The sequence below is a fragment of the Myotis myotis genome, unplaced genomic scaffold, assembly GCF_014108235.1.
Source record: "Myotis myotis isolate mMyoMyo1 unplaced genomic scaffold, mMyoMyo1.p scaffold_m19_p_11, whole genome shotgun sequence".
NCBI lineage: Eukaryota > Metazoa > Chordata > Mammalia > Chiroptera > Vespertilionidae > Myotis > Myotis myotis.
The window spans coordinates 1,006,117-1,021,324 of NW_023416315.1; the positions used below are offsets into that span (position 1 = coordinate 1,006,117).

The 15,208-nt window shown below is 64.3% G+C and overlaps 1 protein-coding gene across 1 annotated transcript in view; it reads left to right on the top strand.

The window, feature by feature from the left end:
• ABCA13 (ATP binding cassette subfamily A member 13) overlaps nucleotides 1–15,208 on the top strand; it is a 123,235-nt gene that overhangs the window by 90,458 nt on the left and 17,569 nt on the right. Inside the window, exons 42-49 of the mRNA XM_036328975.1 lie at nucleotides 2,665–2,773; nucleotides 4,984–5,038; nucleotides 5,461–5,638; nucleotides 6,629–6,744; nucleotides 7,012–7,168; nucleotides 7,735–7,988; nucleotides 9,996–10,182; nucleotides 15,018–15,127. Coding sequence (XP_036184868.1) covers nucleotides 2,665–2,773; nucleotides 4,984–5,038; nucleotides 5,461–5,638; nucleotides 6,629–6,744; nucleotides 7,012–7,168; nucleotides 7,735–7,988; nucleotides 9,996–10,182; nucleotides 15,018–15,127 — 1,166 coding nt within the window. The remainder of the gene's footprint in view (nucleotides 1–2,664; nucleotides 2,774–4,983; nucleotides 5,039–5,460; nucleotides 5,639–6,628; nucleotides 6,745–7,011; nucleotides 7,169–7,734; nucleotides 7,989–9,995; nucleotides 10,183–15,017; nucleotides 15,128–15,208) is intronic.

Genomic DNA, 15,208 nt, shown 5'->3' on the forward strand with positions numbered 1-15,208 from the left:
CATGGGTGCGTCTTCGCTGGCATCTGGGCCGCAGCCGGACCCCCCAGTCTCTGCTGCACGGGGTGTGGCCTCCGTGCTCCCCTTGCGGCTCCTCTTCCCTGGGCTTAGCTTCGTCTTCTGCACCGACCTGTGGGACTAGGGGCTTCTGCAGTCTTGAGGTTGTTGATCTAAGAATGTCCAAACCTACAGAGAATTTTTCTAAATTTCCTGCATAGAATTTTTATGAGTTTATTTGAGCCAAACTGACAACATGCTGGGAAGCAAGGTCTCAGACGTCCAGAGGACATGTTCGCAGTTTCTTTCCTGCGTCTGGAATCCATGAAAGAGGCCGGCGGGGACGGCTACGGGGAGAACAGGATTCTGTCTCTGCAGGGCCTGAAGAGGGGGTTTCACAGGTGTGCTCACCGGGGTGCACAGGAACTGTGGGCAGAGCTGGCCCGAGGCAGAGATGAGCCCGTTAGGAAAGGAGTCACCTGCCTGGGAGCCACCATCCACCATGAGCCGTCTTGTTGGACTTTATGGTCCGATCGCCCGCCTGTGAGGTTACTGCTGTTAGAGGTATTACAGCCCCCAGTTTTCCCTCTGTGTGCTTGGCGTGTCCGTGGCCGGGCACAGGAGTGCTACCGGCTGCCTTGGGCACATGTGTAATTTCTGTGACAGTGGCCCTCGTGCCAGCAGCAGAGCCTGTCTCCGTCGCCGTGCGCATCCCAGCTGTGAGCAGCGAGGGGCTCGGGAAGCCCGCCCTTCCCCCTGTGCGGCACTCGCTGCTGGCCCAGTCCGAGGCCTGAAAGTCGCCCGGGGAAGTGTGGGTGGGGAGGGTGCCAGCCGGGGCTGTGGGTGCAGTCCAGCCGGGAGCCCCAGGGCCCAGAGCATGGAGCAGGGGAGGGGCAGCCCCCATGTCTGTGTCCCAGCCCCCACGGCCCCACTTCGGTGTTTATACCCTTGTACGGTGTCGTTTTTAAGATGAAAAAAGTCACCCTGCTTTTAAAACAAATGTAAAACAAAGCATGTGAGTCCCCTGATCTCATACAAAGATGCCACTGCTCCTCGCCTTCTCCAGCTGAACAGTCGGGGAGGCAGGTCGCGGCCAGTGGGGGTGCAGGGTCCACAGGCAGAGGTTTTCTCCATTTGGTCCCTCGACTTGCACAAAGCCCCACGCTTCTGTCACGGCCAGAAACAGGCTGGCGCTTATGCGGGCGGCAGGCGAGGGCTGGGCTCAATCCCGCAGGCAGGAGACTCGCTGAGTGGGTGCAGGAGGCCGGCACGCCTGTGGGGTGACACCCCTCCTTTGGGGCGGCCAGTCCGTGCTCCCCTGCTTTTCAGAACTGCGTCTGTCACACACGGATCTGAGCTCCCCTTGGTGTCTCCACACCGTCCTGCCATCCGCCATCCGCCTCTCGTTTGCCAGCTGAGGGCATCGCGCCGCCCTGGGTCTCCAGCGGTGTTCCTTCCACTTGGAAACGCTGGAGGAGGGAGAGGGCAGCGTGGCCTCTAGAGGAGACAGGGCCCATCTCCTGAGCTGCCAATGAGGTGGTTGTCTGAGAGAGGGGGGTATACGGGTGTCCGTTGTAACCACGTGGACAATCGTTTACCACTTAGCTGTTCTGTGGGCATCATAGTTGCCACACGGGACCCCGGTTAAGCGTTGGGCACAGTTCGACGAGGTGGGAGGACAGGTCTTCGGGGCCTGAGAGCTGGTCCGAGCACGCGCACTCTGGGAGCAGCCCAGCTCCGCAGCGGGGGTCTGTCCAGGGATGGTGCGTCCCGACAGAGTGAGAACCAGAGTTTGCTGGTTGATGTACTTTCTTCTTTTTTTAAAAAAGTGTTTTTTACTTATTTTTAGAGAGAGAGGAAGGGAGGAGAGGGAAACATCGATGTGAGAGGGAAACTTCCACAGGCTGCCTCCTGCACGCCCCCCACCGGGGATCGAGCCTGCAACCGGCACATGCCTGACCGGGAATCGAACTGTGACCTTTCGATGCCGGGACGCTCAGCCACTGAGGTGCACCAGCCCGGGCGATGCACTTCTTCAAGACACTCGCCAGCCTTCCACATGGAGATTGTTTTTTAAAATTCTCTTTAAATATGAGTATTCTGAAATACGGATACTGATGGCTCAGTCAGCACCTCTTAGTTACTGATGATCTCAACTTTAATGACGTCGTCCGTCTTGCTCCCTCCCTCACCGTCCTCCGCTCTGGCAGGCGCGGCTCCATTCTCCACGCTCAGCAGATGCTCAGCTCCCTTGATTTTAAGAAATCATGTCCCACGTTCAGTTATTAATTTGAAAGTAATCTTTTTTATCACTCTCCCCACTTTTAATTTGCAGGTCAAATTTCATTAGCTTACCAACCGAGAAAGAAAAAAGATGATGGGTTTAGGTTTTTTCTCACTGTGAGAATACAATTATAGAGCAACATTCACATTTGTTCTGGGGAAAATTAATCTATTTTTAGCTGTGAATTATATGCCTGAGATAAATGTGAAATTAGCAGACGGGAGCTGGCCGCTCACAGTCAGCTGTGCACGGACATCGCTCTGAGGCAGCATTTAGGTCCCGCGAGGCCGAGGGACACGCGTGGTCCTCGTGTCTGAGAAGCACTGGCGAGGAGACGCGCCCCCCCCCCCCCCCCCCCGAGCGCTGCAGCTGTCCTTCTCTCCCAGGTGTGGTACAACCAGAAGGCCTTCCACGCCCTCCCTTCCTACCTGAACCACCTGAGCAACCTCCTCCTGTGGAGGCTGCTGCCGCCGGCCGCGGACTGGAGACAGTACGGTGAGCCCTCGCGCAGGCTGCACGCCTCTCCCTTCAGACGCCCGCGCTCCACTAGCGAGAAGCAGGGGATTCGGAACAGGAGCCCGAAGGTGGCGAGCGGTCAGCCGCGCTCACTCATGTGGTCGCAGGCCCTGCTGTGTCGGGTCACTACGGCTCCCTCCTCGGGCTGTGCTGGGGGTCAGTGATGGGGGAGCTCTCCCTAGCGGGCTGGCCGGGGCTCTGGGGGCTGAGGCAGCCTCTGCCATCACCGGGACCTCGGGAAGGGAGGTCGAAACCCCTCGGGCTGGGCCTCGGCCCGTCACGGCTGTGTGGGTCACGGTCCACGTCCAGGCCCGTTTTGGCAAGCGACGGTTCATCCCAGGCGCAGAGTGCATGACTGGCTGCGGAGAGGCCGGGTGCTCCACTTGGGGGGGTGGGGGGTGCGGGGAAAGTTGTAATTTACCAAATTCATCTCCTTTTTTTTCAAAAAGAAAGAAAAGACGTATAAGCACCAGCCGGCCCTCTGCACGTAGTTTATTCACCAAGTCTGTTGCCAGCCACGTAGACATGAAGGGAAACCTTCGCCCCAACGTCCCAGCACCTCGTTCCTCCTCACCTGTTCTCCATGTTGGGCTTCCCTCACCACCCGCTTTAAAAATACGTTGGACTTGCTTATGTGGGGGCCCTGTATTTTGGAATAATAGTAGCAAAATAAAAGCTAGAGAGGTGGCTGGGAACGGACGCGCGCGTGAGGACTGCAGCGGGCAGAGGCCGCGTGGAGCACGTGTGGAGCCGAGGGGCCACTAGATACTCGGCATCCCTGGTCTCGCTGCGTCTTCCCGTCGCTCTGCTTCCTGGTGAGACAGGACTGCAGGCTCGGGCCAGGGCTGGCTCTGCCAGGGTGCGTCCCTGAGCCGGCTCAGAGGTCAGAGGTCACTGCTGTCGGGCGCCCGCCTGGAGGGGTCACACACACTGGGTAGGGGTCAGGGTGAGAGAGGAACCATGGCGTCCATTCCCAGAATAGGCTGGGCCAGTGTGACCTTGTCATACAGGAGGGTGTGTGTGGGGGGGTGGCCGTGACCCCTCCAAGGCCATCTGAAGCCAGGCCAGCTGAGCTGGACCAGCAGAGAGGAGTGTGACCTTTACCCTGCAGGCAGAGGATGGCTTGCTCTGACGTTTGGGAACGAGAGTGGCATGTCCAGCTTATCCGTTAGGGAGAACCCTCTGGAAGCCGCGTGGGAGGGAGGGCTGGCTGTGCTGAGAGGTACCGGGCAGGCTCGGGCATCTGGGAAGTGACAGCAGACAGGTGGAGACTGGGGAGGGGAGATGTTTAAAGACTCGGCAGCCAGAGTGTTAGGCCCCCGGCGTTAAGAGGGAACTGCGTGTGAGGTAGGTTATACCTGTGGTCGGCAAACCACGGCTCGAGAGCCACATGTGGCTCTTTGGCCCCTTGAGTGTGGCTCTTCCACAAAATACCACGTGCGGGCGCGCACCTACAGTGCGATTGAAACTTTGTGGCCCATGGGCAGAAGTCGGTATTTTGTGGAAGAGCCACACTGAAGGGGCCAAAGAGCCGCATGTGGCTCGTGAGCCGTGGTTTGCCGAGCCGCGGTTTGCTGAGCCGCGGTTTGCTGAGCCGCAGTTTGCCGACCACTCTAACCGTTAGAGTGACACCCGTTCGCATGGGGTCACTTTCAAGCCGCTGGAAGGCACTGGCCTAGACCAGGCGGACGTGGCTTCCCAGTGAGCCCCCAGGTGGGCCCACCGGTAGGAAAATGGTTGACTGAGCTGCTGTAGCCATCCATGGAGTACCACTGCAGCTCTTTAAAAGAATAGATTCTGTTCTGACCTAGGAAAAAAGATGCAGCTCCATTATACGACCTGTGTATTTGTGGGTCACGACTGGACGCATTGTGTGGACTACTGTCATTCTTTAAATTGACGATTGGAGGGAAGAGAGGTCAGTGCCCTGACTAGATAGTCAGGTGTCACATGTTTGAAAACTTCCTGGGCACCAGAGGGAAATGGCCCACTCAGGCCACGGGGTGCTTGTCACAGCTGGAGGGCAGTGTCCCCCTGTCAGCACCGGGCCTGTCGTCAGGTGTGTCCAGGGTGCTGTGGCCTCCCCTTCCAGGGCACGGGCGCCCCAGCCAGGGCAGAGCCCACAGGAGTCCTTGGGCTCCCGCCGCCCGTCCAGGGGGAGGCCCGGCTCACGTCCCCGTCTCTCGCAGGAATAACGCTCTACAGCCGCCCGTACGGAGGGGCCCTGCTGAACGAGGACAAGATGTGAGTTGGACGGACGTGGGGCAGGCGGCTGAGGAACAGATCTCTGGGTGACGGTGGAGGCGGCTCTGCGCTGGCCCTGAGGGAGGCTGGCACGGGAGCTGGGGAGCCACTGGAGCTGCCCCTGCCCGCTCCCTGGGGGCTGCTGTCTGGCAGGGCCACCTCGGCCGAAGCCACAGCCCCACAGTGGCCACTCGGGGACGTCTTTCCTTGTAACTGGGGGTCGGGCTCAGTGCTCAGGAGCCGACTTGGAGGTGCAGCCTGGGAAAGCCCCTCAGCTTTGCCCTCCTCGGTGATGCCCTACACGTGGGAGCAGTGTCCCTGCTGGAAAGGTGGTGGCTGATGAGTGAAGGTTTCCACGGCTGGTCCCACCGGCAGGCAGAGGCCCCGCTCTTGGCCCCTGACGAGCTGCTCTGTCCCCGCAGCCTGGAGAGCATCCGGCAGTGTGGTGTGGCCCTCTGCATCGTGCTGGGCGTCTCCGTCCTGGCCGCCTCCATCGGCAGCTCCGTGGTCAGGGACAGGGTGACCGGAGCCAAGAGGCTGCAGCACCTGAGTGGCCTGGGCTACGGGGCCTACTGGTTCGCTAACTTCCTGTACGACATGGTAGGTTGTGGGTACTACCCGAGTCGCACGCATGTGACCTGTTCGTGTGCGCGCATGTGTGTGTGTATGTGTACACGTGTGTGGTGTTATTTGGGGGGCCTGGCCACCTCAGACGTGAACAGAGCAGGGGTCATTTCACGGGCAGAGCGTTTCAGGTGAAGTCCTGTGCGTCACCGGCGGCTCCCGGCAGGCTCCTGCCTTGGACCCGGTGTGGAGCTCAGCCGACCGGGCCCTTCTGAGCATGTAGCTGGGCTTGTGGTGTCTGTGGCCACAGCGCCGCGGCCTCAGCCTTTCCGGCGGCTGGAGTCTATGAGGCTTCCCCCGCCTGCCTGTGCGCGACGCCTGGGCTCCGGGACAGACGCTCCCCAGACCTGCCGCGGGTCCTGCCCGGGCCGCGGGCCTGAGTCGCACATTCGTCAGCCCCGGGGGGTTTAAAGTCTCAGCCCAGACTGAGAAAAGCTGGCCCTGGCCCCACCTCTACTGAGGGGCTCTCGGGTCAGGAGAGGACACGGCCGCCCCGGCCCATGCCCACTCAGAGCAGGGCCAGCGTCCAGTCCTGGCTCCCTCCTGTCCCCATCCGCACGCTGCCATGCCCCCCATTTAACCGCAGCGACGACAGCTTCCCCGGGAGAAGGGCAGAGGATAGGCCTGGAGAGGCCCCGCCTCCAGGACCCCCAAGGCCCCTGCCTTCGCCTGTGTCCCCATGGCCACCCTGTGCCCTTCGGTGTCCCCTCCTCTTCCTGGAAGGACACCGGTCGCATTGGCCTCGGTCCGGCCTTCCTCTCATTTTGCCGGGATTACCCTTTGCCAGCCCAGCTCCAGGTCCATGTCCAGGACACCAGGGGGCGCTGGGCCTGGACACACAAGCTTGGGGGACCGGCCAGCCCGGCTGCGGAGCCTGCGACGAGCACCATAAACGCACGGCACTGTGTGGGACAGAGTGCGCCATGGCGGTCGGCGGAGCTGCCACAGGTCCCTCTGTCTCCTCAGCTCTTCTACTTGGTCTCCGTCGGCCTGTGTGTCGCCGTGGTCGCGGCCTTCGGGTTACCAGCCTTCACCTTCCGCGAGAACCTGGCGGCCACAGCCCTCCTGCTGGTGCTGTTCGGGTGCGTGACGTGACCAGCCGCGTGGCCGCTCAACCAGGCCTGTGTCCTGCGGCAGGAACCCCCGGGGGCTCTGAGCCGCTGTGGGCTGCGTTCTCGCTCCCTTCCAGCGCTGAGGCTGCTTCCATGGGGGATGCTGCGGGAACGCGGTGCCGAGAGCCGGGGGAAGGTGCCAGGAAACTGTCCACCGAGTGAGGAAGGCGGCCGGGCCGGCCATTCCATCCTCATGCAAATAAGCAGGGAGTAAGCACGTGTCCGCCTGACTTCCAGGTACGCGACCCTCCCGTGGATGTACCTGACGTCCGGGCTCTTCCCCAGCGCGGACGTCGCCTTCATCGCCTACGTCTCGCTGAACTTCGTCCTGGGCCTCTGCACGCTGCTCATGACCACCATGCCCCGGCTGCTGGCCATCGTCACCAGGGCTCAGGTCAGCGCCGCCGGCGTCACCAAACCTAGTCACCTCCCCAAAGCCCCGCCCCCAATGTCATCGCGGGGTCAGGGCCTCCCCAGATGGCTATTAGGGCGCACACACTCAGTCCATAACATTCTACCCTGACTCCCCCAAGTCCATGTCCTTCTCGCATGAAGAATACATTCATGTCATCCCAGCAGACCCCAAGCCATAGCTCATTTCAGCACCAGCTCTGAGGTCTGAAATGTCACCTGAATCCCACCTGCCAGGCCCAGGCGACTCAGGTCTCTTCGTCCTGAGAATTCCTCTCCAGCCAGGAGCCTGGGAGGCAGATGAGCTCCCTCCTGAACCGGTGGGGGGCAGCGTGGGAAAGACTCCATCTTACAGGGAGACACAGGGCCGTGGGTCCCACCCAGCCAGGCGGCGTCCTCAGACCCGGGCTGTGGAGTAGACAGAACCACTGCTGCCCGCGGAGAGTGTGACAGAGGCTGGGATTGGGCAGGGCGGGGTTGGGGGCGGCGCAGGAGAGCGGGGCCTGTGAGCAGCCCCGAGCTGGGCTTCTGTTCCCTCTCCCTGTGCAGAGTCTGCAGACCATCTACGAGGTCCTCAAGTGGGTGTTCATCCTGTTCCCCCAATTCTGCCTGGGCCAAGGCCTGATCGACCTCTGCTACAACCAGATCCAGTTCGACCTGAGCCACAGCCTGGGCGTCGACACCTACGCCAGCCCCTTGCGGATGAGCTTCCTGGGCTGGGCCTTCGTGCTGCTGGCCTCGCAGGGCACGGTGCTGCTGCTCCTGCGGCTGCTCCTGCACGGGGACGCGGTGCGGAGGGCCAGGTACGCGCTGCCCCTCGGGCGCCCACGTAGAGCAAAGGGGCGACTGTCCTGGAGGCTGCGGGCGGACGGGACCGCGTCTGCCCCGCACGCTCTGATGAGGGGTTCGTGTTCCCTTTGCTTTGGGGTCGGGCGAGTCATGGACACGAGGAGGGACAGTGTGAGGCCCTGTTCCCTGACTTACTCGTCCCAGGAGGTTCCTGGCCAGTGCGCAGCCCCTCCGCTCTGACGTGGCAACTCAGGTGCCCTTGGACGGGGAGGCGGCTGTGTGTGGTGAGGGTCACCTCCCAGGCGGGTGTGCACGGCTCAGCGCCCACAGCCACGTGCCATCGCCCAGTCCTGTTGCCATCAGGCTGTGTCTCCTCTTTGTTAGGGAGGGATGGGTGTCAGGGGGACGGGTGCTAGGGGGATGGGTATCAGGGGGACGGGTGCTAGGGGGATGGGTGTCAGGGGGATGGGTGTCAGGGGGACGGGTGCTAGGGGGATGGGTATTAGGGGGACGGGTGTTAGGGGGACAGGTGCCAGAAGGATGGGTGTCAGGAGGGGACCAGGTGCTGGGGGGGGGGGGTGATGGGTGTCAGGAGGGGGGACGGGTGTAGGGGGCATGGGTATCAGGAGGAGGGGACGGTACCCGGGGACAGTGTTGGGGGGGATGGGTGCGGGGGGGCGGACAGGTGTCCATAAAGCTTCCCTGGTGACTGATGACAGGCCAGCCCACTGGTGGGCACCTTGTGGCGGGTCCTGATAGCGGGAGGGAAGGAAGGGGATAGTTCCTGGTTGAGAGACGCCCCTGGGAGCCGGGGCTCAGGGCCGGGGTGGGAGGGGGGAGGGGAGAGAGCAGTCTAAAGGCACGTATAGAACTTGATGAATTTTCACCAATTGGACACGCGTGTCACCTTCCCCAGACTGAGTGTGTCAGCCTCTCAGGCCCTGGGGACGTGGGCCCGTGGGCTCTGCAGGCGACCACCTCCCTGCCCTCTCCCCACCCCTCCCCCCTTCCCCCTCCCCCACCCTTCTCCTCTCTCCCCTCCCCGCCCCCTCCCTACCCCTCCCCCCTCCCCCCTCCCCACCACCTCCCCTCCGCTGCTCCTATCTCTGCTGCTGCTCCCGTGCGTTTCAATGCTACACAGATGGGATCGTGGGATGCCTGCTCCCAAGTATCTAATCTTTCCTCATTAGCTGCGTTGTCTACGGAATAAAGTGTGATTTCTCCATTGGAGGTTTCAGGGACAGAAAAATAGTACAGGGAGAGGACCTGGGGCACTGAGGGCTGGACGTGGAGGTTTTATTTTATTTTAAATACCTGCTAATTTTAAAGTAGTTTAGACGCAAGAAATTGCAAAATGGGGGCAGAGCCCGTGTCCCCTGCGCCCAGCTTCTCCCAGTGACACTGGGTCATGTGCTGACACGGTACCTGCAGGGCCAGGACACAGGGTCGGAGGACACAGCCGGCGGGCTGCGCCCTGTCAGTGAGTCAGGGCTGCGCGGTGCGGCTCACAGGGAAACAGAGGGTCCCCGGAAGTTCCACGCACCGGTTAGCGGTTAGCGGTCGGGAGCAGGAGTGGGGAGTGAGCAGCTTGGGTGTGAGTGAGTAGCTGGAAAGTGAACGTGCGTCCATCTGACAAACTCATTAAATGCAGGAGCAGGCGTCGTGCGGGGTGCCTGGGCTCAGTCCTCCCTGCGGCCCCGCATGGCGTGGGACTCAGCCGCGGGCTGTGCCATGCAGCCCAGGGGTCTGAGTGCCCAGCGTGGGGACTCGCAGACAGCAGCCTGCGCTGACCTCTCTCCTTCAGTGAGGGTGGTGGGCGTGTCTCATGCAGCGAGGGGCTCGGAGGGTGTCTGCCCGCTGCCTCCTGGGGACCCTGCCTGCCCTGGTGGGACCAGCGCGGGCCGAGCTGCTGCTGCCTGCTGCTGCCGTCTCCAGGCCTCCTCGGTTGAGACATCTCTGACCTCCCCTCTCTGATGCCCCAGGCCTGTCCGGGTGTGGACTAACAGCGTCTCTCGTCCCAGGAGGCGCTCGGCCGTCCAGGGCACAGTCACAGCCTGTGCGGACGCAGATGTGGAGGCGGAGCAGGTGCGGGTGCTGAAGGGAAGAACCAACGGGGACTTGCTGGTGCTCTGCAACCTCAGCAAGAGCTACGGGCGTTCCCGGCGGCCGGCCGTGCAGGACGTGACCCTGGGCCTGCGGAGCGGGGAGGTGAGGGGCTGCGTGTGTCCCTGTGACCCTGGGCCTGCGGGGGAGGAGGTGAGGGGCTGCGTGTGTCCCTGTGACCCTGGGCCTGCGGAGCGGGGAGGTGAGGGGCTGCGTGTGTCCCTGTGACCCTGGGCCTGCGGAGCGGGGAGGTGAGGGGCTGCGTGTGTCCCTGTGACCCTGGGCTGCGGAGCGGGGAGGTGAGGGGCTGCGTGTGTCCCTGTGACCCTGGGCCTGCGGAGCGGGGAGGTGAGGGGCTGCGTGTGTCCGTGTGACCCTGGGCCTGCGGGGGGGGAGGTGGGGTCTGAGTGTGTCCGTGTGACCCTGGGCCTGCGGGGGAGGAGGTGGGGTCTGAGTGTGTCCGTGTGACCCTGGGACTGTGGAGCAGGAGGTGGGGTCTGAGTGTGTCCGTGTGACCCTGGGCCTGCGGGGGAGGAGGTGGGGTCTGAGTGTGTCCGTGTGACCCTGGGCCTGCGGGGCGGGAGGTGGGGTCTGAGTGTGTCCGTGTGACCCTGGGACTGTGGAGCAGGAGGTGGGGTCTGAGTGTGTCCGTGTGACCCTGGGCCTGCGGGGGAGGAGGTGGGGTCTGAGTGTGTCCGTGTGACCCTGGGCCTGCGGGGCGGGAGGTGGGGGTCTGAGTGTGTCCGTGTGACCCTGGGACTGCGGGGCGGGAGGTGGGGTCTGAGTGTGTCCGTGTGACCCTGGGCCTGCGGGGGAGGAGGTGGGGTCTGAGTGTGTCCGTGTGACCCTGGGCCTGTGGGGGAGGAGGTGGGGGTCTGAGTGTGTCCGTGTGACCCTGGGACTGTGGAGCGGGAGGTGGGGGTCTGAGTGTGTCCGTGTGACCCTGGGCCTGCGGGGGAGGAGGTGGGGTCTGAGTGTGTCCGTGTGACCCTGGGCCTGCGGGGGAGGAGGTGGGGTCTGAGTGTGTCCGTGTGACCCTGGGACTGTGGAGCGGGAGGTGGGGGTCTGAGTGTGTCCGTGTGACCCTGGGCCTGTGGGGGAGGAGGTGGGGTCTGAGTGTGTCCGTGTGACCCTGAGCCTGTGGGGGAGGAGGTGGGGTCTGAGTGTGTCCGTGTGACCCTGGGACTGTGGAGCGGGAGGTGGGGGTCTGAGTGTGTCCGTGTGACCCTGGGCCTGTGGGGGAGGAGGTGGGGTCTGAGTGTGTCCGTGTGACCCTGGGCCTGCGGGGGAGGAGGTGGGGTCTGAGTGTGTCCGTGTGACCCTGGGCCTGTGGGGGAGGAGGTGGGGTCTGAGTGTGTCCGTGTGACCCTGGGCCTGCGGGGGAGGAGGTGGGGTCTGAGTGTGTCCGTGTGACCCTGGGACTGTGGAGCGGGAGGTGGGGGTCTGAGTGTGTCCGTGTGACCCTGGGCCTGCGGGGGAGGAGGTGGGGTCTGAGTGTGTCCGTGTGACCCTGGGCCTGCGGGGGAGGAGGTGGGGTCTGAGTGTGTCCGTGTGACCCTGGGACTGTGGAGCGGGAGGTGGGGTCTGAGTGTGTCCGTGTGACCCTGGGCCTGTGGGGGAGGAGGTGGGGTCTGAGTGTGTCCGTGTGACCCTGGGCCTGCGGGGCGGGAGGTGGGGTCTGAGTGTGTCCGTGTGACCCTGGGACTGTGGAGCGGGAGGTGGGGGTCTGAGTGTGTCCGTGTGACCCTGGGCCTGTGGGGGAGGAGGTGGGGTCTGAGTGTGTCCGTGTGACCCTGGGCCTGCGGGGGAGGAGGTGGGGTCTGAGTGTGTCCGTGTGACCCTGGGCCTGCGGGGGAGGAGGTGGGGTCTGAGTGTGTCCGTGTGACCCTGGGCCTGCGGGGGAGGAGGTGGGGTCTGAGTGTGTCCGTGTGACCCTGGGCCTGCGGGGGAGGAGGTGGGGTCTGAGTGTGTCCGTGTGACCCTGGGCCTGCGGGGCGGGAGGTGGGGTCTGAGTGTGTCCGTGTGACCCTGGGCCTGCGGGGCGGGAGGAGGTGGGGTCTGAGTGTGTCCGTGTGACCCTGGGCCTGCGGGGCGGGAGGTGGGGTCTGAGTGTGTCCGTGTGACCCTGGGCCTGCGGGGCGGGAGGTGGGGTCTGAGTGTGTCCGTGTGACCCTGGGCCTGCGGGGCGGGAGGTGGGGGCTGAGTGTGTCCGTGTGACCCTGGGCCTGCGGGGCGGGAGGTGGGGGTCTGAGTGTGTCCGTGTGACCCTGGGCCTGCGGGGGAGGAGGTGGGGTCTGAGTGTGTCCGTGTGACCCTGGGCCTGCGGGGGAGGAGGTGGGGTCTGAGTGTGTCCGTGTGACCCTGGGACTGCGGGGGAGGAGGTGGGGTCTGAGTGTGTCCGTGTGACCCTGGGCCTGCGGGGCGGGAGGTGGGGGTCTGAGTGTGTCCGTGTGACCCTGGGCCTGCGGGGGAGGAGGTGGGGTCTGAGTGTGTCCGTGTGACCCTGGGCCTGCGGGGGAGGAGGTGGGGTCTGAGTGTGTCCGTGTGACCCTGGGCCTGCGGGGCGGGAGGTGGGGGTCTGAGTGTGTCCGTGTGACCCTGGGCCTGCGGGGGAGGAGGTGGGGGTCTGAGTGTGTCCGTGTGACCCTGGGCCTGCGGGGGAGGAGGTGGGGTCTGAGTGTTTCTGTGTGACCCTGGGCCTGCGGGGGAGGAGGTGGGGTCTGAGTGTGTCCGTGTGACCCTGGGACTGCGGAGCGGGAGGTGGGGGTCTGAGTGTGTCCGTGTGACCCTGGGCCTGTGGGGGAGGAGGTGGGGTCTGAGTGTGTCCGTGTGACCCTGGGCCTGCGGGGGAGGAGGTGGGGTCTGAGTGTGTCCGTGTGACCCTGGGACTGCGGAGCGGGAGGTGGGGGTCTGAGTGTGTCCGTGTGACCCTGGGCCTGCGGGGGAGGAGGTGGGGTCTGAGTGTGTCCGTGTGACCCTGGGCCTGTGGGGGAGGAGGTGGGGTCTGAGTGTTTCTGTGTGACCCTGGGCCTGGGGGGGAGGAGGTGGGGTCTGAGTGTGTCCGTGTGACCCTGGGCCTGCGGGGCGGGAGGTGGGGTCTGAGTGTGTCCGTGTGACCCTGGGCCTGTGGGGGAGGAGGTGGGGGTCTGAGTGTGTCCGTGTGACCCTGGGCCTGCGGGGGAGGAGGTGGGGTCTGAGTGTGTCCGTGTGACCCTGGGCCTGCGGGGGAGGAGGTGGGGTCTGAGTGTGTCCGTGTGACCCTGGGCCTGCGGGGGAGGAGGTGGGGTCTGAGTGTGTCCGTGTGACCCTGGGCCTGCGGGGGAGGAGGTGGGGTCTGAGTGTGTCCGTGTGACCCTGGGCCTGCGGGGCGGGAGGTGGGGGCTGAGTGTGTCCGTGTGACCCTGGGCCTGCGGGGCGGGAGGTGGGGTCTGAGTGTGTCCGTGTGACCCTGGGCCTGCGGGGCGGGAGGTGGGGTCTGAGTGTGTCCGTGTGACCCTGGGCCTGCGGGGCGGGAGGTGGGGGCTGCTTCTATGGACGTGACCATGTGGCTGGGCTGCGAGCTGGTTTGCCCTCGTTGGACAGTCAGCCCAGGCTGCACTGCCTCTGCGCGGGTGGGCTGGTGGGAGGAAGCCCGGAGAACTTGAGAGGAGACGCTGATGCAGGCCACACTCCCCATGGGCTCTTCTGCAGGCCTCCAGGGAGCATCGCCGCTCAGCTGCTGGCCGGGGTTGCCTGTAGGCCTGGGGGGCGGATCGGGGGAGCAGATCCGGCTGAGAGGTGTCCCTGTTCCTCTGAGGATCTGTGATTGCCCGGAACTGGGAGATCGTAGCACGCCCAGTGTCACACGGTGGCATCGGTGGCATTACACTGGGCTGCCTTAGAGCTTGGAGTCAGGGACGGAGGCTGGGTGGGGGCATCTGGGTGGGGGGCATCTGGGTTGGGGGGCATCTAGGTGGGGGGGCAGCTGGGTGGGGGGCAGTGTGGGATTCTTGAAGGACTGGTGCATTGTGGGGTGCAGTGTGGACAGCAGTCAGGTGCGCTGTGTGAGGGACGCCGTGGGACAGGATGGGCCGGGGGTGACAGGCCCAGCTGAGTCGGGGAGCGTGGCTATTGAAGCAGGTGGGACTCAGGGAGCCACGGCCGCCCAGAGGGATGCAGTCGGTCCTGGGATGACGAGTGGGACGGCGGCAGAGAGCCCACAGGTCAGTGTCCAAGATTCAGGGAGGCAGGAGGCCACTGGAGCCGCAGACAAAAGGCCGCCGTCAGGAATGTGCGCCTCAGAGGGAGATGGGAGGAACCAGACCCGCAGAGCCGGCACGTCGCCTCCACTAGGAGCGCGCTCAGGGCCGGCGCCCAGGTGCCAGGGGAGGACCAGGTGCAGGAATGAACTAGAGGACGTTCACGTGCAGGGGACCTTGCGGAGGCAGCAGATGGTGGGGTGCTTGCTGACCCCCTGTCACTCAGCTGGGCAGGAAATGGGGTGTGTTGGGGGGACTGGCCCTTCTGCCTTCACTGGCTGATAGGACATACGACATGGCTGAGCCCAGAGCTGGCTTGGTGCTGGGAGTCGAGGCGCCACCTTGGGAGGGAGGTGGGAGGAGGCGGAGCACCTATAGAAAGTGCTGGCATGTGCAGGAGCCAGGGGACAGTGATGGCCATGCTGTGCCTTACGGCATCCTAGTCCCTGGAGGGAGACGCCTGGAGCTGCTGGGCGGCCGCAGGACGCGGCATCACGTGGCCCCTCTGAGCTCCACGTGGGTCCCTGTGGTCAGGTTCCTGGTCCACGCCGCGGGCCTGTCAGGACCCTGTCAGGACCCTGGCAGCCCACAGGCCGCTCTGTGCCCGAGGCTGCTTACACTGCAGACAGCACAGGAAGCCTCGGAGCCGCGGAGAGCAAGTGCCGTCTGACCGTGACATGTCCTCTGCTCACCCCTCCTCAGTGCTTCGGGCTCCTGGGCCTGAACGGGGCCGGGAAGAGCACCACGTTCAAGATGCTGAGCGGGGACGAGGCCCCGAGCGCAGGGCACGCCGTGGTCAGGACGCCCGCGGGGTAAGAGCCCGTCGCCACTTTCCTGCCCGATTGGGGGGGGGGAGTGTGTGTGTGTGGGGGGTAACCCTGGAGCCGAGGGCC